The sequence below is a fragment of the Myotis brandtii genome, unplaced genomic scaffold, assembly GCF_000412655.1.
Source record: "Myotis brandtii unplaced genomic scaffold, ASM41265v1 scaffold63, whole genome shotgun sequence".
Classification (NCBI taxonomy): Eukaryota; Metazoa; Chordata; class Mammalia; order Chiroptera; family Vespertilionidae; genus Myotis; species Myotis brandtii.
This window is the reverse complement of record NW_005370411.1, coordinates 1,469,694-1,497,638: the sequence shown is the minus strand read 5'-3', so window position 1 is coordinate 1,497,638 and position 27,945 is coordinate 1,469,694. Positions and strand designations below refer to the sequence as shown.

General features: G+C 39.1%; 1 protein-coding gene across 1 annotated transcript in view; it reads right to left on the bottom strand.

The window, feature by feature from the left end:
• The window catches only part of CRYBG3 (beta-gamma crystallin domain containing 3), a 134,311-nt gene that overhangs the window by 40,694 nt on the left and 65,672 nt on the right, over positions 1 to 27,945 (bottom strand). Inside the window, exons 9-17 of the mRNA XM_005880202.2 lie at positions 27,529 to 27,665; positions 26,226 to 26,340; positions 24,747 to 24,782; positions 22,379 to 22,512; positions 18,992 to 19,118; positions 9,878 to 10,020; positions 9,644 to 9,770; positions 8,572 to 8,604; positions 2,704 to 2,813 (exon numbers count right to left, since the gene is read on the bottom strand). Coding sequence (XP_005880264.1) covers positions 2,704 to 2,813; positions 8,572 to 8,604; positions 9,644 to 9,770; positions 9,878 to 10,020; positions 18,992 to 19,118; positions 22,379 to 22,512; positions 24,747 to 24,782; positions 26,226 to 26,340; positions 27,529 to 27,665 — 962 coding nt within the window. The remainder of the gene's footprint in view (positions 1 to 2,703; positions 2,814 to 8,571; positions 8,605 to 9,643; positions 9,771 to 9,877; positions 10,021 to 18,991; positions 19,119 to 22,378; positions 22,513 to 24,746; positions 24,783 to 26,225; positions 26,341 to 27,528; positions 27,666 to 27,945) is intronic.

Here is a 27,945-nt window from a genome sequence, read left to right as displayed (position 1 = left end):
ATGGTTTAAATTCTCACCTGAGGCTATGTTTTTATTGATTTTAGAGAGAAAAAGAGAGTGAGGGAGGGAGGGAAGGAGAGAGAGAGACACACACACACACACACCTGGGATTGAACCTGCAACCTAGGTATGTGCCCTGACCGGGAATTGAACCTGCCACCTTTTGGTATAGGGATGACACTCCAACCAACCAAATCACACTGGCCAGGGCATAAAACCATATTGTTAAAGGCAACACAACGAAGTTCAATTTGCCCAATGTCTCCCCAACTTATCAAATGATAGAGCTGAAATTTGAAAGACAATATCTGCTTTAAGCTAATGACATTAACTTCATTTAGTGCTTGCAAGTACAAACCTCTGGGATCAAACTGTAGTGATTATTAAGCTCTTGAACACAGAAGTGTTTTGGGGGAAAATAAAAATTTGTATCCTTATTTAACAATGAGTGTGTCCTTCAGTCTAGGTGGGTTATAAGCTAGACTCCTAAAATTACACAACAGTATATAGTCTGTTACCTGCACACCTGACAGCTAATTAAGATGATAAAAAAGAAATAAACCCTTCAGAATCTTGGATATTGAATTATCGTCACAGTCAATGGGCTTGAGGGACTTGACTTCAGCAATCATCAAAGCTTGATTAAGAAATGTCCTTTTGAAAGGACGGAGCTAAGGGATTAATGAATTGGCTGTTACTACTTCAGTTTTGATGTGTTTAAGTTGCAACCCTACATTTTAAGATCATTAGAACTGTAGTTTGGCTAGACCAGGTTAACTTTGGAAAACCACAGAAATGCTCTGTGACATCGTAACTTACTGTCATATCTTCTATGTAATTAGCAATTTATAGCCAACATTTGTCAAAGGGTTTCCATGTGTCAGGCATGGAGTAAGCCTTCCATATACATTATTTATTCAGTCCTTGTAAGAATCCTTTGAGATAGGTATTATTATTATTCCTCCTTTACAGCTAAGGAAACTGAGGTTCAGAGAGATAGCCCAGTATGTTTAAGGTTACAGAGCTGGAAGTGATGGGAGTGGCTCAAATCCAGCTCCTTCAAGCATTCCAGGTACTGAAGCAATCACCATGGTTCTTGTATTTTTTTTTTTTTAATGAACTGGTTTTGCATGTTTAAAGAGATTAAAAGAAGGGTATTTCGTGACATGTGAATATTATATACAATTCAAATTTTAATGGCCATAAACAGTCTCACTGGAACCCAGACATGCCCCCCCCCACCCCGTTTATGTATTGTCCACAGTACCGTTGCACTACAGTGGCTGTGGAGTATCTGGGGAGCAGCCTGTAGGGCTCACAGATGAAACAGTTTGCTGACCCCTGGTGTGGAGGGTAAGCTGAGTAAATGTTGGGAGAGGAGAGGATGGGGGCAGTGTAAGGGCAGACTGGAGGATGGATAGAGAAAATGAGATGAGTTGATGGTAAATCCTGGAAGACTTTGAACATCTGACTGGTATTAGAAAGTGGCTATGGAATTTAAAGCAGAGTAGTAAACATATTAAACTGAACTTTGGGGCAAATAAATGGGCAATGATTGGTTTGTGGTAACCAAAGGAAGTAATACAATACTGGAGCGGGTTGATTAGGAGACTGAAGTTCCTCAAATGGAAAACAAGAGATCTAGTCTCTACTGGTTCAGGAGAGAGAGGAGAATTGATGAATTCAAGGTTATCTTAAAGAACGAATAAAGTGACTTTGATGAGTTATTAGGTAGATATTTGATACATAGAGATGCTACTCAAATCTACACTTAAAATTAAAATGGTAAATTTCATGTTACGTATATTTTACCACAATAAAAAGTCAACACACGCCGAAACCGGTTTGGCTCAGTGGATAGAGCGTCGGCCTGTGGACTGAAAGGTCCCAGGTTCGATTCCGGTCAAGGGCATGTACCTTGGTTGCGGGCACGTCCCCAGTAGGGGGTGTGCAAGAGGCAGCTGATCGGTGTTTCTCTCTCATCGATGTTTCTAACTCTCTATCTCTCTCCCTTCCTCTCTGTAAAAAATCAATAAAATATATTAAAAAAAAAAAAGTCAACACACAAACACACTACAGTGAAATATTATACTCATGATGTATCTATTATCAATTTATCCATGCTAAGGATTATATATCTTGAGAATTATACACAATTTCAGACTTCAGATACATGTGAGAAAGATCCAGTATGTTGCTGCAGTTGGGAGAACATAGGACTTAATAAAAAACGAGCAAGCCACACTGGGCCTGACATTCGGTAGATCTCGGGGAAACACTAACTCTGAACCAGGACCTGCATCTATGAAATGGGGATGATAAATACTCTAAACAAAAAAAATTTTTCTTTAATTTAGGAGTCTTATCTGAATAAAAGCACTAATCTTTTTATAGCACTCTACTATGCTACACAATAAACATACAATATAAACACTCAAAATATTTAGAAAATAATGTAACAGTAAGAAAAAATCACCCAAATGTTCCCGAAGCAGGCTAATTGGCATCCTGTTTCTCTGTTACACAATAGCTCATAACAGGAGTTGGAAAAAGTTAATATAGGCTATTTAGCAGTCCATCAATGAATAAAAACATTTTTATTTCACTGTGTATGCAAAAAATAATACAGGTCAAATATCTGTAAATTTTAAAGAAATTTAGTTGTTAAAACAACAGTAAAAAACACTCAATAAGTATACTTACCAGCCCCGAAGAACTTTGAAAGAACATGGAGTGAATGAAGTCAAATCAGAAATTTCTTTGGTAAAATCTACACATTCACCTTGGAACCCTGGTTTACTGAATGCTTTGAGCTAAAAAACAAACACAACAATTACACAGAAAACAACTGTTTGATATAATCACAAAAGCAAACTTTTAGTTTCATGGCCTTATAAAAAATTCAGTGAAATATTAGATTCATGATGTATCTATTATTAATTAATCCATGTTAAGGATGACATTTCCCTAAAATTCACATTTTATTCCCCATACATGTTTTCAGGAATGTCATAATGTATTTACCTTTTTCATCTATCTCTTGCACAAAATACTGGGCACAGAAGCCCAGAAAACAATTCTACCTATAAGAGTAAACCAGAATCCCTCCTCCACTAAGATGTGGTGCTTATCCATTGTATCAATTATTCTCCCCTGTCATGACACTACGGGTATGAAATAATAAGCAGTTTAGTGCTAAACACAAAGGAGATTTGGATTAGTATGAGGGGTGGCTGATATGCCTCTTCCCTTTCCAAGCCTTCCGGATCCACAGTTAATGAGAGGGAGGAGAGAACGTGAGCACACACCCACTGTGCCATGAGCTGCCTGTGAGAGTGGAGATGATGATGATAGGATTAGTGGAAGACTTATGGTGAAGAGAGACGTCCGTGTCATGCATTTCAGGGTACAGGATTCAGTTTACTGATTAGACTACCTTAAACTTAATCCCAACAATAAGTTCCTTTAGACCAGAGATACATATCTGCAACACAAGTGACCCTGGATCTGTAATAGGTGAGACAAAATTAATGAGCCCTATAAATATTCCATAATCCACCAGAGCCTTGAAATGCCATGGCCCACAGGTCCACCCTGCACAGACAGGCTTGCGCTGGGGTAAGAATGCATCACAATGAACTATCTGTAGCATTGCCCTCTCTGCTGCTTGCAAGGTCATGGAGAACAAGGCTTCTTTGAGCAGCGGATGTTCGCTTTTTCCTTCTTCTCCAGGGCCCTCTTAGAGGCTGATGGTCTCTGCATTGAGGAATTTTTTTCTTGACCATGTCATTCTGCTTTGGCCTTGCTTAGTCTTTCAAAGATCAGCCAAAACCTGGGAGGTGAGAGAACCAATTCCCCCGACCAACTGCGGCTTGCGCAACACGACTTCCTATTGTGAAACCAGGCTGTATTTGGAGCATTACAACTAGGAGCTGTGATCCAGCAAGTTTCTACCACGGTCCTTTTGGTGCACACAGAGGATAGCAACAAAAAACAAGTCCAAATGAGACAGACTTCTGGAATAATTTCCTGTGTAAGAACAATTTTTCATGTCCATGGAAATTGCCCCTAAATTCCTTGATAAGAGCATGTATTTTGGATAGTGGTTTTTCAGAATATATAATGTTTTTGATTTAAGAGAGAGAGGGAGCGGAACATCAATGAAAGAAACACCAATCAGTGCCTCCTGCACGCCCCCTACTGGGGACTGAGCCCACAGACCGGCCATGTGCCCAGACAGGGAATCGAGCCAGTGGCCTCTCCTTGCATGGGATGACATCCAACCACCTGAGCCACACTGGCCAGGGCCAGGCTGTATATTTTAACTTAAAGGTTTATAAAACACGAGTCTAAAACTAAATCACATTTAACTTAAAAAAATGTAATTTCTCCTATATGTAGATATTACCTCAATTCACAATAAGAACTGAAAAAGCCACATGAGAACAGAGATCATGGCTGTTTCATTCACAATTGTATTTCCAGTTTGTTTAATTATTTTCATATTGTTGAGCTTATAATTTATACTTCAATGTTTCACCATGAAATGTCAAGTCCTGGACAACTGACAATGCAAGGTAAACATACTTCAGATGATATGTATAGTAGCCACCTCTACTTTTTAGTATCAGTGTTCATACTTAGAAGCATTAACTGAAATTTATACACACACACACACACACACACACACACACACACACACACACACACAGAAAAGTAACACTTCATTCTGACTACCTTAAAAATGCCTCATAATAGAACAATTATCATAATAATTTTCTGAGGACGGTCCATACAGAAACCAGCACCGCATTTATAAACTATAGTAATGAAACTTGGTGAAATTAAGTCCTGTGTACTACTGGCCGGATAACTATTTTAGTTTCCTTCCTAGGATAATGTAGAATAAATGTATAAAACAATGCAGATACTTTGCTTAGAACACAGGCAAGTAGTCAGATAAACAAAAGTTTATTTCAAACCACATCCAGCTCTCTGTGCCATCTGGGCACAGCTCCATTCCTACCAGCCCCACAAATGGAACTGTATGGAAGCAAAAAAAAAAAAGAAAAAAATACAGTGTACCATTGGTTTGCAAGGTGCCTTTTCTCATATATTATCTTATTTCTCCTTTAGACTGTCCTTTAAGGCACAAATTATCACTGCTTTATGAAGATTTGCAGAAATGCTTTTTACTATATACTTTTCATTTATGGTATATAAGAGTAAATGCAGTTGGTCTTTAATCTAATACGATACACTAAAAACTCAAGACCAAACACAGAAGTTGTGCTCAGTTTATCCACATCAGAATAATTTTGAATGTATTTACTCCAATATTAAAGTAATTTCCATGAGAAACATTCTATCCTGTCTAAAAAAGACTTTCTGCTGCCCTTTGGACCTCCTCCAAACACGCTGGTTGTTAAAGTCTTGCTTGCAATCTTCTGTTGCATCACGCTGCCTCATCCTGTAGTGTTATGTACTTTTCCCATCGATTACATGTCCTACAATAACTGTACTTCTCTGATTACTCCTAGAAGGGCTGTCTTTACTTGGTGAAGTACTTCCTGAGTGTTTCTACCTGTGGATTCTATAAAGATGATCTAGTCACAGTACCATGAAGAAGTGTTTTTCTCTACTGCTCTTGAATCTTAATGATATTTGACTAAAACTGTTGTTCCTTTTCCCCATCAATGATAACAGTAACCACAACTATTAAAGATCCTGCAATCACTCTAAAATTCAATGTGGCAAAATTATATAAGAAAATAAATATCCAGTCACTTTTTCTCAGCCAGAATCATGCATAAAATTCAACAAGGGCTCAATAGTGAAAGAAATCCAAACTTCTAATTATATTTGCAATAGACTTGAAAAAGATTCTAAGAAAGCAAAGTCCTTGGTTGGGTTAGAATTTCCAGAGAATGATGCCTGAAAACAACCTCCCTGAAAACTAAACACACTGTTGTAAGATTTAATTTAGTGAAATTTCTGATTTGGACTTGCTGGAGGTGCGGGGTGATGAAGACATTAGGAACATAATCCACATGGTTTGCTTTTTTGTTTTGTTTGGGAAAAAATAAAAATAAAATGCCACCTGCTGAATATGAAGAACTCTATAATGCTCCTTTATATTTTGAGTGGCAATTAGACTTGGTGACTGAGCTTCAATCAAAAACAATCTTCTCAATACAAGGAGGTGTTGTTCCATGTTCTAAATAAGACATCTCATCATGACATGCTTACACATCAGCAAGAACATTTTTATTAGCATAACTCTCATGATGTATACTGATATTTATCCACATACATTTTCTGGTTTTTCCTTTCTTAGGATGCTTGAGGTTCCTTTTCAAATCACTATCATAAAAAAAATTCCATCTCTGACTTGAAGTCTGAGATGTAACTTCCTACTTATTCCACAGACAGAGAAAACGACGACTTCCTCTGAACACAGCATCTGCATGGTCAGTCTGGCTATCACAGCTACTTGTAAAGAACAAAAATACTTTCTAATCACTGTGTGGAACCAGCGTGTCAGCCAATCCAAAAACTACCAGAATGTTCTGGAACGTTGGTCCAGTGGAAATAATAAGACCTTTGATACTGGGTCAATTAAGGAGGCTTTGTCTGCATGTGACCAAATATCCAGCTACCATCCACCTGTCAGAAACATTTATTTCACAAGGCAATAGCTGAGCCACAGCCAGAAAAACGAAGTGGGCCAAGTCCACTGGGCGTTCTCTGCTGCTTCCTTTTCTCTTCAAGTTGGACTGGAAATACTATGAAGAAACCCTCTGAGCAATCCACCCCAAACAAGGAAGTCCATACAAAGGACAGGGACGTAGGAGGGAAACAGACCTGAAAAGAATGTGACTTCTATCTGCACTTAAGACTCAGAAATGTGCAGTTAGGAATCATCCCTATTTAACCCCTTAACTACTTATGTTGATTCATGTGAAAAAGTCCTTTAAGAGTCCACAGCTGAAGTTTACAAAGATTCAAAATAAATATTTTGGCAGGAAGTGTCTCCAAATACAACAGCTCGATTATACAGGGTAGAACAAAAGTGGGTTTACAACTGTTCTTTTGGAAAAAGACATGTAATTATTACAATAGCTTTATTAACTGCTTCTCAAACTCACAACTGTAAACCTACTTTTACCCCACCCTGTATTTACAAAGGAAATGTTCCCAATGGGCCTGAGTTAATCAGAAAATGAAACCTGAAAGCACTGTGAATGGATAAACTAAGCTGATTTAAAATATATAAACAGTGATGTGAACATGAAAAACATACACTCAAAGAGAAGGATTCAGCATTATGTAAAGCTAGCAAATGTCAAGTAATTAAAATTAATCAATATATTTGGCTTTTTGACAGAAAATGTTCCAAATTTGTTGTTTAAAGTGAGACAGAAGAAGCTATCTCTCTCAATCTCTCTTCCTTCTATAGTTGTACTGCTCATATCATGCAATGTCTTTCTTGATGTAAAATCCTGAAAATGTGGCTAAGTAGCGTCAGATACTAGAAAATGCCCATTTTGTGATTGTGTGAAATGATACAAATTCTAAACCTCGGTTTGCTCATCAATAAATGAGATTAACCCTGACCTCACAGAGTTATCAGAAGCACTAAATGAGCACAATTTCTGTTCCACCTTTTCATCCAGCCCCACAGCCCCCTCCCCTCTGACAGCTGCCAGTCTTTCCTCTATCTATGAGTCTAATTCTATTTTGTTAGTGTATTTTGTTCATTAGATTTCACATATGAGTGAAATCATATGGCACTTGTCTTTCTCTGACTGGCTTAAGTCGGTAAAGGGATTAAGCAAAAACCACAAAAAACTCACACAGACAACACTATGGTGATTACCAGAGGGTAAAGGGGAGATGGTGACGGAAGGAAACTTGACTTGGGGTGGTGAACACACAATACAATATACAGATGATGTATTATAGGAATGCATACCTGAAATCTATATAGTTTTATTAACAAATGTCACCCCAATAAATTCAATAAAAAAGTAAAAAAAAAAAAAAAAAACCGGGGCGGGGGGGCACAATTTCTAGCCCTCAATGGATAATAAACAAAACTTAGGCTCCAGAGTAATGCCCAATCCTTCAAACCACTACCACTAGAAATAAAGAAGTAAGGTTGCAATTTTAATAGCGCTTTTAAGACCTATCTGATTTTGGTATTAGAAATACATTAGGAATAATAAACATGTCAAGACAGCTAGCTATTTCTCTATGTGCTGAATAAGGATAAAACACTCAAGAACGGCTGGGCAACAGGGAAGCAGAGTGGCAGATGTTCAAAATGACCCCACAGTGGTTAGAGTTGAATCCCTATCAGAAGAAAACAGGAGCTGGGACACATCCAGGCCAGAACCACCAGCAACAAAGATGGGCTCTTCTGCGTGCAGGTACCAAGCACAACGCAGCCGCCCTGACACACAGCCACACACACGTTATCTGAAGGAAACAAGGATTTGAGAGAAAGGGCAATAGATGCTTTTAGTAAACAATTTAACAATCCCCAGGTAAGGCTATTTTTAAACATACCAAATGTGGAGGCTCATTTATCCCAAGTGGTTCCTGAAAAACATATTAAATAAAACATTAAAACAATTGTAACCATATAATCAGTAGTCTTCTCAAAAGTTCCGAAAATATCTTGGCGGGGAGGAAGGTCTAGCCCAGGGGTGGGCAAACTTTTTGACTTGAGGGCCACAATGGGTTCTTAAACTGGCCGGAACAAAAGCATGGATGGAGTGTTTGTGTGAACTAATATAAATTCAAAGTAAACATCATTACAAAGGGTACGGTCTTTTTTTTTTTTAGTTTTATTCATTTCAAACGGGCCGGATCAGGCCCACGGGCCGTAGTTTGCCCAAGGCTGGTCTAGCCAATTTACTAGATTTTTTGAATTGGCCAAGACCCTCAAATAACTTACTGAATTCTCTTACAGTAATTTTGTATTTATTACTAATTCACTTTGAGTAATACTGTAGCTGGAAGAAAAAATGTGCCCCAATACCCATTAGAACAAAAGCGTCTGAACTTCCCACCATTCCGTCTCCCAAACTATCTCATGGGCACCCAGACTGCCCTGTAGTGTTTGTTATTACCCAGGCTTTTTGTGGAATGCCCTCTCTGCCCTACGTACCTTCAGATTTCACCCAGTGTATTCCCTTCTGTGGCACGGTCCCCAAGTTCCCAGGTCCTGAGTGCTTCCTTTCCCCTGCTCCCCTCCCACCGCCTACACATTTCATTTTCTCACTAATCACTCTATAATTAATTGTCTGTATGTCTATCTCCTCAGAGACTGAGACCCATCAGGGCAGTCTTATCCATCTATCTCCAGTGAATCAGTACAGTGTCTGGCACAGCAGAGGCACTAAATAAATGCTGCTCAGTGAATGAACTGATCAAATTACAAAGCCACTTCATCAATGTGCTAATATCACACACAAGATCTCTATGGAGTCCACAGAAATTCTTATGCTATTTCATTTTCTCTACACATACATGCAACATAGATCAACAATTTCACTTTGAAAAAGCTTGTTCCACACATTCTGCTGTATGCCATCCCATGCCCCTGGCATTAGCTATGTCCATACTTTTAACTCACCAGTTGGATAGGTCGTATTGACATGATTATGTTATTTGATCCTCCCCAGTCAAAAAAGCATTTGTATTTCCCTTTCTCTAAAATGTACTGTTCTCCACAGAAAAACTTCTGCTGGTAGGCAACCCACCTAGTAGGGGGGAAAGGAAAAAGAACAGAGGTGATGTAGAATTGAGCAACCAACAATTTTAAACAGCAGAGAACATTTAAAGGTTCTCAAGGGAGGAGACAACTTACACTCCACTTTTAACATGAATGGATCTTGTTTCAGTGCCAAAGCCCATTTCTTCTAAGTCAGAAATTTCCTGATTTTTAATGTCAATAAACTTCCCACTTTCCAGGTCAGATTCAAACAGTGTGATGGAAGACTCTATAAAATTCTAAGAGGAGGAAGAGAAAAGTTTAGAAAATGCATGAATTTTGTTTTATGGCTTGCTAAATCTTTGCACAATTTTCACATACTTGTGGGATAATTTTCACAAACAGCTCCAGAAAGAATTTTAAATGGTATTGGGAACAATTGTAATAGTCACTATTCCTAAATAGTTTTAAAAACTAAGCCTCAATTTTTACTTTAATCAGGAAAACATACCATTTTTATATAAGTTGAAATTAGTCAACAGTTGGTAAATTGCTAGGACTTACAGGCTACCATATGCAACACTACTTGTAAAGGAAACTAAAGTCTCACTTATGCCTAAAGATGAAAAGCTGCATGAAACAAAATGGGCAACAAGGGGGGTGGATTTGATGTGCTTAAATGAAATGGGGAAAATAAAGTGCTTGACAAAAGAAAAAATTATTAAAAAATTAAATTGAGAGAAAATGCTCTAACCGGTTTGGCTCAGTGGATAGAGTGTCAGCCTGCAGACTAAAGGGTCCCAGGTTTGATTCCAGTCAAGGGCATGTACCTTCGTGCAGGAGGCAGCTGATCCATGTTTCTCTCTCACCGATGTTTCTAACTCTCTATCCCTTCCCCTTCCTCTCTGTGAAAAATCAATAAAATATATTTAAAAAAATAAAAAATAAAAAAATAAACTGAAAGAAAATTGTAAAAAGTTTTAATCAGACATGTTTGAAACAAAATTATCAGAAAAACTCTAAGACCCAAATTGATAAGTCAGCAAATAACACAGACATTTCACAAAAAATTAAAAACAAATAAGAAAATTATGTCAATTGTTTTATTTTGAATTTCACTAATAAAAATAAATTCAAAATAAAACAATTGACACAATTTTCACTTTTTAAATTAAGATAAGAAGGATCTTAAAACCCAGTTTTGTCAGGGAACACTCCTGGTGGAAACATACATTGGACAGCTATTTTAGAAAATAATATAGAATATATTTAAAAGATTGATATTGTTCACACTCTTTGAGCCTGAAATTAATTCCCGCCTTTTTTAAGTTGAGCTTTTTAAAGAAACTAAACAGTAGGCAATTTATATGCAAAGATGCATTGTTTGTAATAGTGAAGAGCTGTAGACAATGTAAATGTCCAAAAGATGCATCAAGATAAACTTTTATTCATCTACCACTTGATGGAATAAATATAATTATGAAGAGTTTTTAACAAGCTAACAGTGAAATATATTCTACACTTATTACTGGCCAGGAGTTTGATGTGCATTATTTTCAAATGAACAATCAAATGAGATTATATTACTTTCATCCCCATTGTACAACTAAGAAACGGAGTGATATATAATTATACTAAGTAATATATAAAAACTAGAGGCCTGGTGCATGAAATCTGTGCACAGGTAGAGTCCCTAGGCCTGGCCAGCGATCAGGGCCAGTCAGGGCCTTCTGGCTGCCAGCCGGGGCCTCCCTTCCACAGTTGCTGGCCAGGGCCTTCCTTCATTCTGTGCCTCCCCGTGGTGGTCAGCGCACGTCATAGTAAACGACTGAACTCTCGGTCTCCATTCGAACTCCTGAGGGGACATGTGCATATTATCCTTTTATCCTATATAATAAAGAGCTAATATGCAAATGGTCATCACACCCTCACGCTGTCACGCCATAACGGCTCAGACACTCAACACTGAGGAGAGAGGAATGGGGACCAGCCAGGCACAAATGAGCTCACGAGAGAGAAATGGGGACCAACCAGGCTGCGGCCCGGGAGAGGGACAAGTACCCGCCCCGCGATCCCAGGTGCCAATGGCTGCACCTGCACCTGCGGCCCAGGAGAGGGACAAGCCGCTTGCCCCGTGGCGTGGCGGGGTCTGGGGTCCTTGCGGCCCAGGAGAGGGACAAGCCGCCTGCCCCGTGGCGTGGCGGGGTCTGGGGTCCCGGGTTTCACACTATTTCCTGCAGGTCTGGGTCTCACGCGATTTTGCGCGCTGGGTCACTAGTATATATAGAAGATTGATATAACATATTAATACATTATATCAATATTATACACACACACACAGATGAGGAAATCAAGGCTTTAATAGCCTGTAAGTGATTTGCCTTAAAGTCCACTGAATAAGCCTCACAACTGAAGGATGAAGTGTACAGCCCGGGTGCCACATCAACAAACCTGGCTGTACTGACAGCATACACTTCCAGCATGAACATGGCTTTGTCTCTTGCAACCTGAGAATGCGTAACTAGCTCGAGGCAGTTGGGAACCAGTATCAACAGCCACCTACCAAGTCAGGCCCAAACAAAATGGGAAGGTCTTTTATCAGCTCTCAATTTTATGGCTCTCTCCCCTCCTTTCCTCCCTCACTCCTTCCCTCCTTTCTTCCATCCCTCCTTCCCTCCCTCTCTCTGGTCACTCTGGAATGCTCCACCTCTGTTTCTATTACCTACTCTACTCTGGGTTAGGGTTTCAGGAAGGGGGGTGCAGGGATAAACTGAAATATACCATATGTCATTCATTATATTATGTTGGAATCAAATGGGACAAAGACAAAAAATAGAGATATGTGCATGCTTAATGTGTTTGTGCCCTTTCATGAAAATAACTTGTGTTACTATGTGATGTGCTCTACTTGAACAATGACTTGCACAAATCAATTGTGTGGGTTGTGGGGGAGTGACCACAGTGAGGGAGGAGGGTGAACTGGGAAGCAGGCTGGAGGGACAGGCCATTTGACCACAATGCAGCCCAGAGCCGAACAGAGGAGGAATCTGCTGTCAAAAGTGCCAGGTGCAAGTGCTGACAGTGTATGCATTCACAAATAAATTTACTCCCTGTCCAGCCAGCGTGGTTCAGTGCTTGAGCTTCGACCTATGAACTAGGAGGTCATGATTTGATTCCTGGTCAGGGCACATGCCTGGGTTGTGGGCTCAATCCCCAGTGTGGGGCGTATAAGAGGCAGCTGGTCAATGATTCTCACTATTGATGTTTCTATCTCTCTCTCCCTCTCCCTTCTTCTCTGAAATCAATAAAAATATATTTTAAAAAATTTACTCCCATGGCTTGAGTGTGTGTCCTTCCTGCTCTGTCTACCAAGGGCCATGGGAATCTCCCAAGTAGCATTGCTCTCCTCTTTCCAGCTTTGGCTTTTGGTGCCTATAGCTCTTGCTTTCTGTCTTTTGTAAGTACCCTTCTGAACCACTCTCCTAGTTTTGAGCTTCTCTGCATTATTCCTGAAACCTACCAAATATACAATATCTGATCTAGTTGACTAGCTGCCATCACTATGGTGCCCCTTCCAGGCAGAGTTCTAACTCTAAGCCAATTCCAATCATCTGGAGCTAAACCTCCAGGGTCATGTGTACAAAGCATGGCATGAAATATTTAAAGAAAACACACCCCAAAACAAAAAAATTGTAACTGTCTTGTTCTGGAGGTAACTGCAACAGGCCCTCAGAGTTACAACATCCTGAGTAAGCCCCACGAGGTTACCAGGTCACTGCCATCCCACTTTATTAGGCACAATTAAATAACGTCAGAAGTCATACTGATTTAAATGGAGCTTTACAGCTTGAGAAGAATAAATAATGATGGAATGACCTCAACTCTATATTCCACTTTATTTTTTCAAACTGACATCCATTGAAAAATCGGGATAGTTTAATAGTTTCTCAGTACAGTACTCCTGCTGCTAAGAAAATGAATGAGCAGCTGCCGCAGGACCAAACAGCCTTAAAGATCAGTAATTTGATTATTTTTAATTTCCATAACATCCCTCAGCTGACTGGGTGCCAGACCTTTGTGCTACAAGCCCCGTGGACGATGTGACATGGGACACCAGTAGAGACTGAGCATACCCATTACTTTAGGAGAAAGAACTCCGCTGCATTCCACCTGGCTTCAGAGATTTGAAAAGAGGCCCAAAGTCTGAAAATCGTAACAAAAACAAATAAAAAAGCTAGTGGAAAACAAGTCTATCAAGACAGCTTCGTTGAGAAAGCCAAAAAATAAAAATTCCTTCCTTAATCCCTGAAGTCTACTGCTATATTCCTTCTGGTCTTGTCCTTTAAAAAAATACTCAACTCCAAGTCAACACATCTGCCTGACTCATTTGGAATTAGGAACACATTTCTGGTTGTACTCTCCAAAGCACGCTGGGACACAGATCACATTCTCCCTAAGGAACTCATCCAGGGTTTGACCTTAGTAGAATCCAGAGTGTTCTGCATACTGGAGCCAAGACATTAGAAAACTGCATTGTATTATGCAGTTTTCTGTCCTCTTGTTTATTTTATATCACCTCAACTTAGATCTGAAAATGTAGCATTTCACTTGTTCTAAGGTTAGAGACATCTGAGAGTCTCCTACTTATGTAGGTCTGTGACAAAGGCTTTAAATCCTATATCTAAATACTGTATTACTTAAAATTTTCAATGAGGGTAGACCTTATTGTCACACATAAAAAAGTAATAATAAAGGGTATGGAAGAAAATTTGGAGAGATGATTAATATGTCTATGGCTCTGATGGTGGTAGATGGTTTCACAGGTGTAATTTATCCCCAAACTCATTAAATATGCACAGCTTGCACTAGCCGGTTTGGATCAGTGTTTAGAGCATCCGCCTGCTGGAGTCCATTCATTGTCTTCACTAGCTGAGTTTAGACAGAGACCCCCCCCCCCCCCAAAAGCTAGTAGCCATTGAAAGCCCTAGCAAAGGTCAGGGCTGTGCACCACCCAGTTAATCTAGGAACCACTCAGTTAATTTAGGTAATAATAGTTGAAGCATCCCCACCTTAGTTCCCTTAATTCCTTAGATAGTTATGTAGATCCTTGTTGATTATTGTTAATCAGTTACTCTGCCTACACTTGGAAATCTACTGATGAGTTAATCAGATACTTTTGTCTACTCCTGGAAATTGCTGATCTGTGTGTCATTGAAACTTCCTTACCCTAAGGGCTACTCCAGATCAATAAAAGATTGGAGCAGCCTGAGCATGGGTGGAAGTCCTTTGGGACTTGCCCGCCTGGTTCCCCAATATTGCAAAATTATCTCGTGTCTTTTTCTCTCATTTGCTGTGCGGCTCCTCTTTCAGGTACCGAACCCTACTCCACGCAGAACGTAAAGGGAGTGTTACTCGACATCCGCCCTTGGACTGAAAGGTCATGGGTTTGATTCCAGTCAAGCGTACATACCTAGGTTGCAGGCTCAATCCCTGCCCTAGTCTGGGCGTGTGCAGGAGGCAACCAATCAATGTGTCTCTCTTACATCGATGTTTCTCTCTCTGTCTCTCCCCTCCCTTCTACTTTCTCTAAAAATCAATGAAAAAAATATCCTCAGGTGAGGATAAAAAATAAACAAAAAATTAAAAAGAAATATGCACAACTCTTTACATGTCAAGCATGCCTCAATAAAGTGAATTCTCCCATTATATACTGTGTCTAGTGAATGTAAAATATTTTTAAGTAAAACTTGATAAGCAAGTTTTTAAAAGCATTTTCATAATATAAACATATTTAAATTCTAAATTTTCTAAATATGTACAGATTTGTTCATATATTTCATCTGAAAATATTTTGTGGACATAAGTTTATAAGTAAACTGTCTGCAAGTTCATGTAAATAATTACTTATTATATGTATGTGTATTGTCTGCAACATGACATATCTTTACAGCCACAAATGAAGTGCCAATAAACCTTCGGTTGAATGAGATCCAGTTTTCCATTGTTAAGTGCTGTTTTAGTATAACCATTTTGTAAAAGAGGAAAAGGAATTATATGGCACTAGAGGCCCGGTGCACAAAATTCATGCATGGAGGAGGGGGGGGGTCCTTCAGCCTGGCCTGCACCCTCTCCAATCCAGGACCCCTCGGGGGCAGGCGGCTTGTCCCTCTCTCGGGCTGCAGCCTGGCTAGTCCCCATTCCTCTCTCGTGAGCTCATTTGTACCTGGCTGGTCCCCATTCCTCTCCCCCTGGTGTTGAGTGTCTGAGCCGTTATGATGTGACGGCGTGAGGGCGTGACGACAATTTGCATATTAGCTCTTTATTATATAGGATAGGCTCCAGAGTAGGCAGATTTGCCCTCAACTCACAGCTTTACACTCGGGCACAGTATCTCTCAGGTCCTTAGTTTCTCAATCTGTAAGACTGAGAGGACGTATGTATGCCTTTGTGAAGATTAAGTATAAGCATGAAAGTAAGGTCCTTAACAAATGTTAGAATATTATAATGAGGATTATGAAAACATCTTTAACTATAACTTAATAACTTACCTTTTAACTTTAAAAAAATCTAATTTAAAGAGAATAGAAGATCTTCTTGAAAGGGTACTTTTACTTATTTTTGTAAATGCCGCAAATTTTGTATGCAGCACTAATTAACATGCCAATTTTTCCAATATAGATTATCATAGACTCTCTATATCAAATATTTCATAATTATGTAGCTCTACAGGGTGGGGCAAAAGTAGGTTTACAGTTGTATCTACTTTCAAATGCAATAAGTAAATAATAATACAAAATAATTATTGCACTCGAAAGTGGCTACAACTGTAAATCTACTTTTGTCCCACCCTGTACAGTTATAGTATTCATATATTTTCATATTTTCTACTATTGGTAGATTTTAATTAGTGAGATGAGGTTTGTTTTTTTGTTAGCTTGCTTTAGTCACAGTCATCTTTGGAAGATACCATCACATTCATTTCTAAACATTTCTATGATCAGCAATGCTTCCACTCAATTCTTTTTGAAATAAGGAGGGAAAAGAAAATTTTGATACAAGGTGGAAGATGCATCGAATCATGACCCACAGTTTACTCAAAGAGTGTGGTCAACACCCTTAAAAAAAAGATTGAAGACTATCTTGTTTTGTCTTGCTTGCCTTTTATTTTATTATTATTTTTTAAAATATATTTTATTGATTTTTTACAGAGAGGAAGGGAGAAGGATAGAGAGTTAGAAACATCGATGAGAGAGAAACATCGATCAGCTGCCTCCTGCACACCTCCCACTGGGGATGTGCCCACAACCAAGGTACATGCCCTTGACCGGAATCGAACCTGGAACCCTCCAGTCCGCAGGCCGACGCTCTATCCACTGAGCCAAACCGGTTAGGGCTTGCTTGCCTTTTAGTGCTCAGGTAAGGAGTGGCTAGGTAGAGAAAACCACTGGTCACTGTATATTGTGGACTAAATACCTCAAAAGTTACCTGTCACTCAAGTAAACTCAGTGCCCAGCCTTCAGTGGATTGCCCTGTATTTCTGTCAGGTAGAACTGGTTTCCAGCTCTTATGGACAAGGATGTTTCATGGGAAAAATAAACACAACACAAAAAGAAAAAAAGCTCCCTTGTTCCCTGTGCTTCGTTCCCATTCTGGCTCCTCCTGTCTGGCCAGGTGAGGGGTTGCAGCAGAGCTGCTGCTGGCCCCGACACACAGACCAGAAGGGCCAGAGCACACAACCTCTGTGCTCTCCCTGTGCTCAGTCCACGTGGACCCACAACCACCCTTCGCTTCATTATCAGTTCCTTCCAAGAGGGCTTTCACTATGCCAGAGTTTAGAGTTCATATGGGTACAGATTATTTTGGAAAGAGACTACAGTGGGAATGCCTCAATCATAAGAAAACATGCCCCTCTGAGCATATTAGAGTCTGCAGGGCTGGTCAGAGAAATGAGCCACATTTGAGAAGGCCTGGTATCCTACAGAACTCTATCATTCACTGCCTCTTCTCTACAGCTTCATCAGCTTTCACCGGAGTCCTGCAAGGTCCTGGTCCCCTTTTCTCCAGACTTCCTTTACACTATGCCATTTCTTAATACAGTCACCAAAAAGATCTTTCTAAACCACTAATCTAATCATACTCACCAGGTCTAAAATCCATCAGTGGCTTATTATCAAGTCAAGAAAAAAAAATCTGAACTCTTCAACATGGCATATGAGGCCCTGCATTATCTGCCTCTGGACTCATCTTCCCAAAGTTCTCCCTAATACCCCGACTTAATGCATTCCCTACCCCTCCACCCCCATTACTTAATATGGCAGTTTCTCAACCTCAGCACTATTAACATTTTAGGTCAGAAGATTCCTTCTTTGCTGGGGGTGGGAGGTGGGGTGAGGGGGGTTGCCCTTTGAATTGTAGGTGTTCAGCAGTATCCCTGGCTTTTACCCACTAAATGTCAGTAGCATGCCCCCGCCCCCAATCACGACAATGCTAAATTTCTCCAGACACTGCCAATGGCCCCTAGAGGGTAAAATCACCCCAAACTGAGAACCACTGGCTTACATCCTTGCCTTTATATATGTTACTCTCTTACTGAAACAGCACCTACCTTTCCCCTTCACCCTGTCCTGAATTTCTTCACCTGGTAACTCCTGAACTTGAAATTTCAGCTCAGCTGTCCTCTTCACTTCCTCTCACTTCCAACAGGAGTAGCTGACCTTTTTCTGAGTACCCGCAGTACTCTGTGCTCAAGCCAATCACCGTCAAACAACATCAAACACCGCTGTAAGCGTCGTTTCCCTATCAGACTGCCTGCTCTGTGAGGGCAGGGCTGAGTCTCTGGCCACTGTATCTCCAGCACCTGGCACAATACAGCTATCAAAGCAGGTGCTCAAAAATGTGGAATCAATAGGTGAAAAGTAAATACAAGTATTCTGAAATAATCATGGCAGTTAGAAAAACAGGCAAGGGGGGGAGGTAGAAGAAGGTAAAGGGGGGATAAATGGTGATGGAAGGAGACTTGACTTGGGGTGGTGAACACACAATATACAGATGATGTGTTATAGAACTGTACCTATAATTTTATTAACCAATGTCACCCCAATAAATTCAATTAAAAAACAAACAAACAAAAAACAGGTACGTCACATAAGCAGTTCAGTTTAGTGCCCTCAAGTTTTAGAAAGATGTTAAAACCTTATGTTGTATCAGAGGTCATGTCCAATTTTTACGGAAAAATAAAGAGAGAAATTAAGAATTTGGGAGCTAACTCACAGCTTGTAAGTACCGGAAAGACAAGATGGGGCCGCTCAATGCCCCATAAGCATTTCTGTCTTCATAATCTCCTTCTTCAAGCAAGAATTGTTGGCCTTTAAAATGTTCTTTTTCATAGGCAACCCACCTAGAAATACAGAGGACACCAACTGAGCCATTCATTAGTAAAACTAGTCAAAAACGCAAGGAAAAAAATCATGATAAAGCACCCCATTGCACATCACAGTGTTTTAAAAAGCAACATATTTGTTTTGTTACCATTTACAAAGACAAATGGTATATGCTCCATGGATCAATAATTTTTATAGTTTGCAGTCTCTCCCACCAAAAGGTCAACTGTTGCAGAATTACAACAAAGCAGTGCTCATTAATGCATGTGGTGTGGCCTGATATCACATCTCAAAATGGTTGAAGAATAGTTTACCAAGTAAAAAATAATGGAAAGCACAAATAGGCAATGAGACAAGTTACAAACCCACACTGAGATGCAAAGATAGTCACTCCTGTTGTACTGATGAAGCCCTCTGGAATGACAGCATGATTACTATATTAAACACGCATTTAGATTTAGATCAAGGAGCCTCTCACCAGGCTTCAGCTCTAAAACACATCACACAGGGGTTTAGCAAAGAGAAACTGGGAAGTGCGACCGAGCTGGTATTAGCGTTGGTGGCCTTCGTGCATGCAGAGGCTTCTGTAGGTGTTCATGGTGGGAAGTGCTGCTCCCTCCATTTTATCAGTACGTTTCAGGGACCCAGGCTTCTTGACTTCTAATCTACAACTGTCACTAGAGCACTGATAATCACCATTAGGCATTAAGCTCCTCCATGAAACTTGCATTTTACGGAGTAACTGGCGTAGCTAACGCAGTGTGGGCAAAGATGGGTCACAGTGTGTGTTGACGCGCTTAAACCCTCCCTTCGGCCACACTGTGCGACCAGAGTGGGACCCGCTCCCCTGGCACATGCCAAGGGTGACTATTTTGGGCTCCTGGGTTGGGGACTTCTGAATTCTGGAGTTTGACAAACTGAAGCCTGGTAAGGCGACTACTGTTTGTTTCCTTTCTCCACCCCTACTACAGTTGTGAAGATATAAAAATGTTCCACAGGTTCCCACAGGGTGCAAAGCTGCAGCAGCTGCTCAGCAATCATGGATCCTCCCTCACTTTGTGCTGCAGGTGTGCGCGCAGCAGGAGAAGGGGCACAGGAGCGGGAATAAACACGTCTTATACATCTTTATTTGTAATGTGTACGAAACTAGCATTACTTCATTCTTAAGCTATTATGTGAAAATAAATCTTATAAGAACTTTCAAATTCTAAGCTTTCTTTTATATAAATGAGGCTACTCAAAACAAACTTTTAATGCATTTGAATGGGAAAAAGAATAAAAGGTACAGAGGACCTTACTATTAAAGAAGAGATCAGTAAATTTTCATATAATGACAGTTGAAAATCTTCTGCCCAGTTTTTCTGAATAGATTTAATTAAGATTCAATGTATATATCCATCTGAGATATTAAAATGTAGATGTTATCTGAGAAAAATTAAGAAACATCAACCTCACTTTCCCCAGATCCCTCAAGATGGGAGAGAGATGAGGAAGAGACCTCCTATACCACATATAAGCAGCTGACAAAAGTGAAAAATGGTAGAAACGCAGAAAAAATAATGAAGTTGGCTGTTTATCTCTCAATGGGGACATCACATTTTTCTCTGCAGTTGCCATATAAAAATGATAGTGTGTACATTGTATTGTAAGTCATGATATTTTGAGATTTTTATAAAATAATTATAGGAAAGAACAATGACAATCACAATCTAGTTCATGGGAAAAATATTTGGATCCCAGAGGGAAGAAAAGGCAAAAATATTTAGCAAAGGATTAACAAGAAGCATGTGTGTTCACAAATCAGAGGACACCGCAAATAAATACAACACAATAGAAATGTGTTTGTCCAAGGCATATTTGTTCTTCAAGCCCCTAATAAAAATTTAAAATTCAAAAATAATTACAAAATAAAATAGAAAGAAAAAAAATAAATGTATTTTTTATGAAAATATATTTACCAAAACAAACAAACAAGAAGATGATTACCAAAATGTCAGACTAATTATGGATATGACCCACCTATCTAGCATATTGCATAGTCTCTCATAATTCCAAATGGTTGGTATGGCCATCGCTTGATTTTTTTTTGCTGGAAATAGCAAATTCTAAGTCTCTAAAATATAGATGCTTGAGTGATCTTATATAAGTCATTTAATTTCTATGAATAAAGTATTTTAATAGTATCTTTTGCTAGAGTATCCTGAATAAGTTATACAATGTTAGCACAAGTATCAAGAGGTACCAAGGCTTAAATTAAAACAAACCAACACTCCAAATAGACTGACATATCAACAGAGAGACTAACAGAAAGTATCTGGAGGGATCAGTACTGGGTTGACAATGGTGAATAAGCTATGAAAGCTGCTTCTCCCTGGTTTTACCTGCCAGGATACAAATACAGAAGTCGGGCCACAGATTTCCTGGGGCTCCTGCCCCAGTAACTGCTGATTGAGACTGAGTTAGCACAATGATGGCTACAATGGGTTTATACTTAGGAGTTCTTTGGGGGCTTCCAATGCAGTTCAGGGCCACAGGTTAACGATATCAAAATGCCTTACTTTGAAACAGACAACCAGGCTACTTCTTTAATGGGGGAGGGCTCACTATCAATGTCCTCAGCACAGAGTCAACTAAGAGCAACAGAAGAGATTTTTTTATTTTGTGTTGTGTTGACCCTATAAAATCAGAGTGTGTAAGGATGCTATAGGACAGAATATTCACAAAAATACTTTAAGCCTGGCCAGTGTGGCTCAGTGGTTGAGCGTCGACCTATGAACCAGGAGGTCACGGTTTGATTCCCAGTCAGGGCACATGCCCAGTTGTGGGCTCAATTCCCAGTATGGGGCGTGCAGGAGGCAGCCAATCAATGATTCTCTCTCATCATTGATGTTTCAATCTTTCTCTCCCTTTCCCTTCCTCTCTGAAATCAATAAAAATATATCAATAAAAATATTTAAAACAAACAAAAAAACTAGGGCTCTCATCCATGTTCATAATCTTTAAGAAAATAATTTTATTTGCAATTCTTATTTCTGTATTGTGATTAGTAATACTAAGTGCTGAAGTTTTGGAAACTATTTTCTATTTAATCTACCTCAAAATCTGTAATGCCAAGCATTCACAGGAGGCTACTAGTAGCTAATATTTTTTATTTCCCATATTATCAAAGGAATTTATATCTTCAGTCTAAGGCAGGTGGTTTTTGCTCTGCTTAGCACATTTTCTGTACTGACCTTCATAAGTAGACTAAATCAACTATTGAAAATATGACACTCACACTCCACCGATGACACGAATAGATCCAATTCCATGAAATTCCTCATCATTTTTTAAAAAATTAGGGACAGAATCTATATGTTCACTAAACTCTTTGGCCTTTCCATGGAAGTGAGGTTTTTCATAAATAATAACCTGAAAAATATGAAAGGAAAGTACTTAACATGCTCTTATTTTAGAATAGATACACATTAAAGAAAAACACCATGAATAAGGATCATGGTCTGTTTTTTCATTAATATATACTTACACTAGAGCACAGTGTCTGACAGTCACAAGGCATAATTGAGTCTTTAGCATCACAATGATAAAATCTCTTAATGGTATACTTCTCTTATATTAATATACTCAAGTCTGATCACATTGTTCTGGTTATCCAAATCCTATGACCCTCTCATAACTGGTTCTTGGATTATCTTTCTAAGTTTATCCCTGTGGTTAGAATTTAATACAAACCTTCCTTATACTTATGGAATGTCCCCTGTAAGAAATAAAAGCTCTCTTGAGGTTCCAGGGCATAATAATAAATTATCTATGGATTAGAGAAAACATATGCTGTTTCTTATAACGCTGCTTCTATGGTCGTTACTATTTAACAAGAAGAAAGAGACAGGTAAATTCTTGAGTCTAAGTAGAAAACTTCCTAAAAATAAAAAATGATTGAAAAAGTTATAGTATTTTTACTCCATGGTTGATTTAAATTAGGGGGGAGGAGTTAAGTGTAGAAGGAAATAAATTTGCAGCATTTCATTTACTTCAAATTTGGATTAGTACAAGTATCTTTTTTCCACCATTTTGATGCTCTTTATTCTCAAGTATGCGCTGCTCTTAGTATGTGGAAGTGATAACAGCGCTAGTCTACCCACATACTAGCACTCGGTCCTATTTGTGGCTAATGGCACCATCTGTGCACAACTGGCAACACATGGCCTTGGCAAGTAAGATCCCATGCTCAAACACAGCGAACCAGCAAGTGACAGCTCTTATTATTACTTTCTTTTTCATAAATCTTTATTGCTGAAAGTATTACATATGTCCCCTTTGTATTCCCCTTTGCCCTCTCCTCCCCTCAAAGCCTTTATCACCCTATTGTCCTGTCTATGGGTTATGCAGAGCTCTTTTTTAAAAAACTGATAAAATTATACAGACTGAAGTAAATATGTAGCACTGCTCCTGCAGTTTTCTACCTGTTAATTCTTCACCAGGTGCTGTATTGGAAGAAATTAAGTTTTATTTGGGTTTAATACATATGCCGAACACAACCAAAATAAGAAAGAAGCGATAATCCTTTGATGAGTAAGCCATAACTGACCTCTAGCCCCTTGAAAACTGTGGCTGTCTATGACAGCCATTCCATTCATACACCTCTACAACCTGTCTGACTGCAATGTCCAAGGCAGACCCAGCCTGCTGCACCTAAGTTCTGATTCAGCAAGCAAGGAGACTGAGACAGGAGCTACTCAGGGCGTGTCCCAGCTAATTCTGTATCTACTAGGTCCCCGGTTTGAAACTTTGGTTATAAGTTAGAATCACTGGGGAAGCTCTGCAAAATATGACCACACCCAGGACCAAGCCAGTACCTTTGTGAGTGGAACCCAGGCATAAGTATTTTTTTTTAAACTCAGATATGTGTGATTCCATCATACAGCCAAAATGTATTAGACACACTCAGATATTGAGTTCCAAAAGACTCCATCTAGAGAGAATGGTAGTCAATTCCACAAATTAGGAAGCCCCCAAATGGGAGGTTTGGATGCTGTGTGTCTGTTTGGAGGAAAGGAGAATGGATCAATCGCTGCCCACCCCTGCCCCTGGAGGTGCCGTGCCCTCATTACACAGAGGCCTGTTGTCAGCTTTTCTCACTGCACTTTTATCTTCTGACCTCTCCTTAGACACATTTTATAATTCTATTTCTTCCTTTCTTTCCCAAAATGTGCTTAATCATGGCACCGCTACCACTCTAGTTTTCATCACCTCTATCCTTCCCCTTAAATACTCATGATTTAAAAACTGCCGTCTACCTGACAGAGCTATCTACACCTTCTAACCATCCTGGATCTCCTTGAGCATCACCCCCAATGCCTGCTAGGTATCTCCACCTGAATATCTAGCTGCGACCTATACCCCACCCCAAACAAAAATCAAACTTACCACCTTTTCACCTGTCAGTAGGTGCTTATTGGGTTTGACTGGGTGTTCAATACAGACCTGGGCTTTCGTGCAGTCACTTCCCCCCACCCCAACATTCACAAGCTGGGCATTGATAACATATATTCAGGTAACTGTTTTCAATTTTAACAGTTCAAATTACACAAAAAATTAATACTCAATCTTTTTTAGCCTACTACAACAGCCTGTTCCAAACTTACCTTTAAGTTCATGGGCATTTCCACTTTTAGTCCACCCTTAAGATAATAAGAAATTTTAATGTTAAATATATAAACATTTAAAACATTTGAAAGTAACTATGTGACATACATATATAGGCTATATAAAAATCTGATTAGTGAAGATTATGTACCAGTTAAATTTAAGCTGTGGTAAATTTAAAATTTTAAGAACAGAACTCTATAATAGTTAAAATCAAGCCAGACTTCTCTACATCAATGTAGATGGGGCAGTAGATATTAAAAGATACTTTCCAGCTTGGCCAGTGTGGCTCAGTGGTTGAGCAATGACCTATGAACCAGGATGTCATGGTTTGATTCCCAGTCAGGGCACATACTTGGGTTGTGGGCTCAATCCCCAGTGTGGGGCGTGCAGGAGGCAGCCAGTCAGTGATTCTCTCTCATCATTGACGTTTCTCTCTCTCTCTCTCCCTTCCTCTCTGAGATTAAAAAAACATATATATTATACTTTCCAGATTACAACAACAACAAGGAAGAAAACAGAACTTTAGTCCTAAGCACACACAAGTAATTAAAGATTTAATCCCAAGTCCAAAAATAAGAGTGGAATTGTTAGATTTAAAAACCTCATTTGGCAGAAGAGATTTCTAAAGCACTTATTACTAAAAGTCTTCTCTACAATTGCTTGGGCTTTTAAATTAGAGAGAGCACTTCCTCTTCCATGTTCTGTCACTACTTTTTATCATATTTAATGTCTTTTTGGCTTCAAGGTTGTAGAGCAAGCATGTCAAACTCTTGGCCTACGGGCCACATGCCTTGTTTATTTGGCCTGTGTTAGCCTCTGAGTTTGAAATGCTTGTTGTAGAGCATAAAAAGTACCTTTCTTTTCACAAAAAACTAATTCTATAATCTACTTGTTTCTAATGCTGTCCCACATTATAATATTTCTTAAAATTTCTTTGTTCTTAATTTTTAAAAAAGGCACAAAACCACCAAATATGCCTTTATCACACAGGTAACATTTAATTAACACTTTGCACTTCAAATAAAAATGTTTGCAAGAAAATAAACACTGAAGGTACTTATCTTTAAGAAAGCCACCACTGACAGACTGCCCATTTACTACTAATGCTGAGCTTAGCATGCATTACTACAATTGAAGAGTATAATTTATGAGTAATTTATAATAAGCATAAAAAAGAAAATTCAAAACTATTAAATAGCCAAAAATTTCACAGAACATTTATAAGGAAATTGCATGCACTGTTATAAACTTAGCACAAAATAAATTAGACATTTTTCTTCTGGGGAAAAAATTAAAATTTCTCACATGGAATTTTCTACAATATAAAGAAACAGAAAAACAATGAATTCATAGTTTGTTAGTTCAGTAGTATTCACATTCATTTCTCAGGACTGACATGCATGAGCAATCATCAGAGCTATTTAATTTTGGATTCATGGGTATTTGGAAAAATGTTTCCTTTTACATTTGCTTACCATTTGAAGTGGATGCAATGATTTCATTTCTGCTGCAGAAATCTCAAAGAGTCCATGACCTTCCTCCAAAATTGTAGCTTGCCCCTTAAAATTAATATCTGGGTAGGCAAGCCAACTAGAAAGAAAGGAATGACTGGTTAAAGTATAACAGGAATACCTTAGTCTGGTTCTGTAAAAGTTAAAAGTTAAAAGGGCTATGTAAAAACAAAACAAAAATCCATCATGGAATTATGCTAATAAACTCACTCAAAGTGACTGTGCCAACAAGAAACAAGTTAACATGCTATTAAGTACTTACATTCAAACATTACCAATCCTGTAATAAGTCTATCATATGTTTTCCAAGCATTAAAAATTTCCAATACTTCAAGTCAAGCAGAATATAAGTGAAGTATCAATTCCATACCACCATGTTCCATTCTTTTGAAAACTGGAGCAATCAGAGGTAGGGATTCCACTAGGCATCTTACAACTTTGACCTACATTTTTAGAATCAGTTATCAGTTCTACTGGCTGCCTTAGGAGCAGTATGTGAATAAGATTCCCCAAAGACTCATCTAGCTTCCACCTAAATTTGATAATTACAGATATTGCTCATGGATAGGGTTAATTCCTGGGTCTGCCCAAGAGTTCTAATCCATGGTTGGGGAAGATGAAGAAAGACGTCCTACAATGACCCCAAAATTCTACAGCACCATCGTCAAAGCAGATGCAAACAGTGAATGAAACAAGAGAGATCCATGTTGAACCAGGCATCACAGCATCTTTGAATTAAGACTAAACTGAGACCCATACTCCTGAAGATCCCTTTGGAATCAGAGACGCCTAGCCTGAGCCCAACCCCTTAATTGCCTTATTTATTACATGAGCACAGCTCCACCTGCCTTGAAGGCATAGAGGAGTAATAAACAAAAAGGCACCATGTCCCTGGCACTGCAGAGGCACTCAGCAACTACTAGCACTGAGACGCTCCAGAAATAGTTCAGGCTGCAGAATTTTAGGCCAGGGACACACTTTTATTTCTAAGTCCTAAAATTTGGTGGAGAAAAAGAGATGGATGCATCGATTGATCGAGAATGGTGTGTGAGACCGTATATGCTCCTGTGAGCCATACAGCAAAGACTTAATAGGAGCCAATGAGAGAGAATCTGTTTCGTCCCTGCAGCAGTCTTTCTTAGGTATCCAGGGGCACAAAGGAAATGAACTTACACTTCAGAAATATGTCTGTCACTTACTGAAATATGAAACAAAAAGTTAACTTGGTGGCCATCACTCACTGAAATAAAGAGAAACGGATACGTACACTCCCGACTTCACAGTGAAGGACACATATTTGGGGATATCCAGCTCTTCTAAGTTAGGGACCGCTCGCTGTATGCAGACAGGACAACACGGTGGGTCAGACTGCAGGCAAAGTTCTATCTCTGGAATACTGCAATCCTGGAAAAAAAATTGGTTTTGAAATCATCTAAGAAACACACAGTCCAGTGTTCCAGCACCCTGGACATGCAGTTACAACTATTCTCATTTCTCAGTTAAATTTCTTCACAGGGCAACATAAAAGAAATACTGTTTCCCCATACCAGTTTTTTAAAATAAATTTTTCGTCTTGAAAAAAAAATTTTTTTTTACATTTTTCAATTACAGTTTACATTCAATATTATTTTATATTAGTTTCAGTGTATAGCATAGTGGTTAGACATTTATATAATTTATGAAG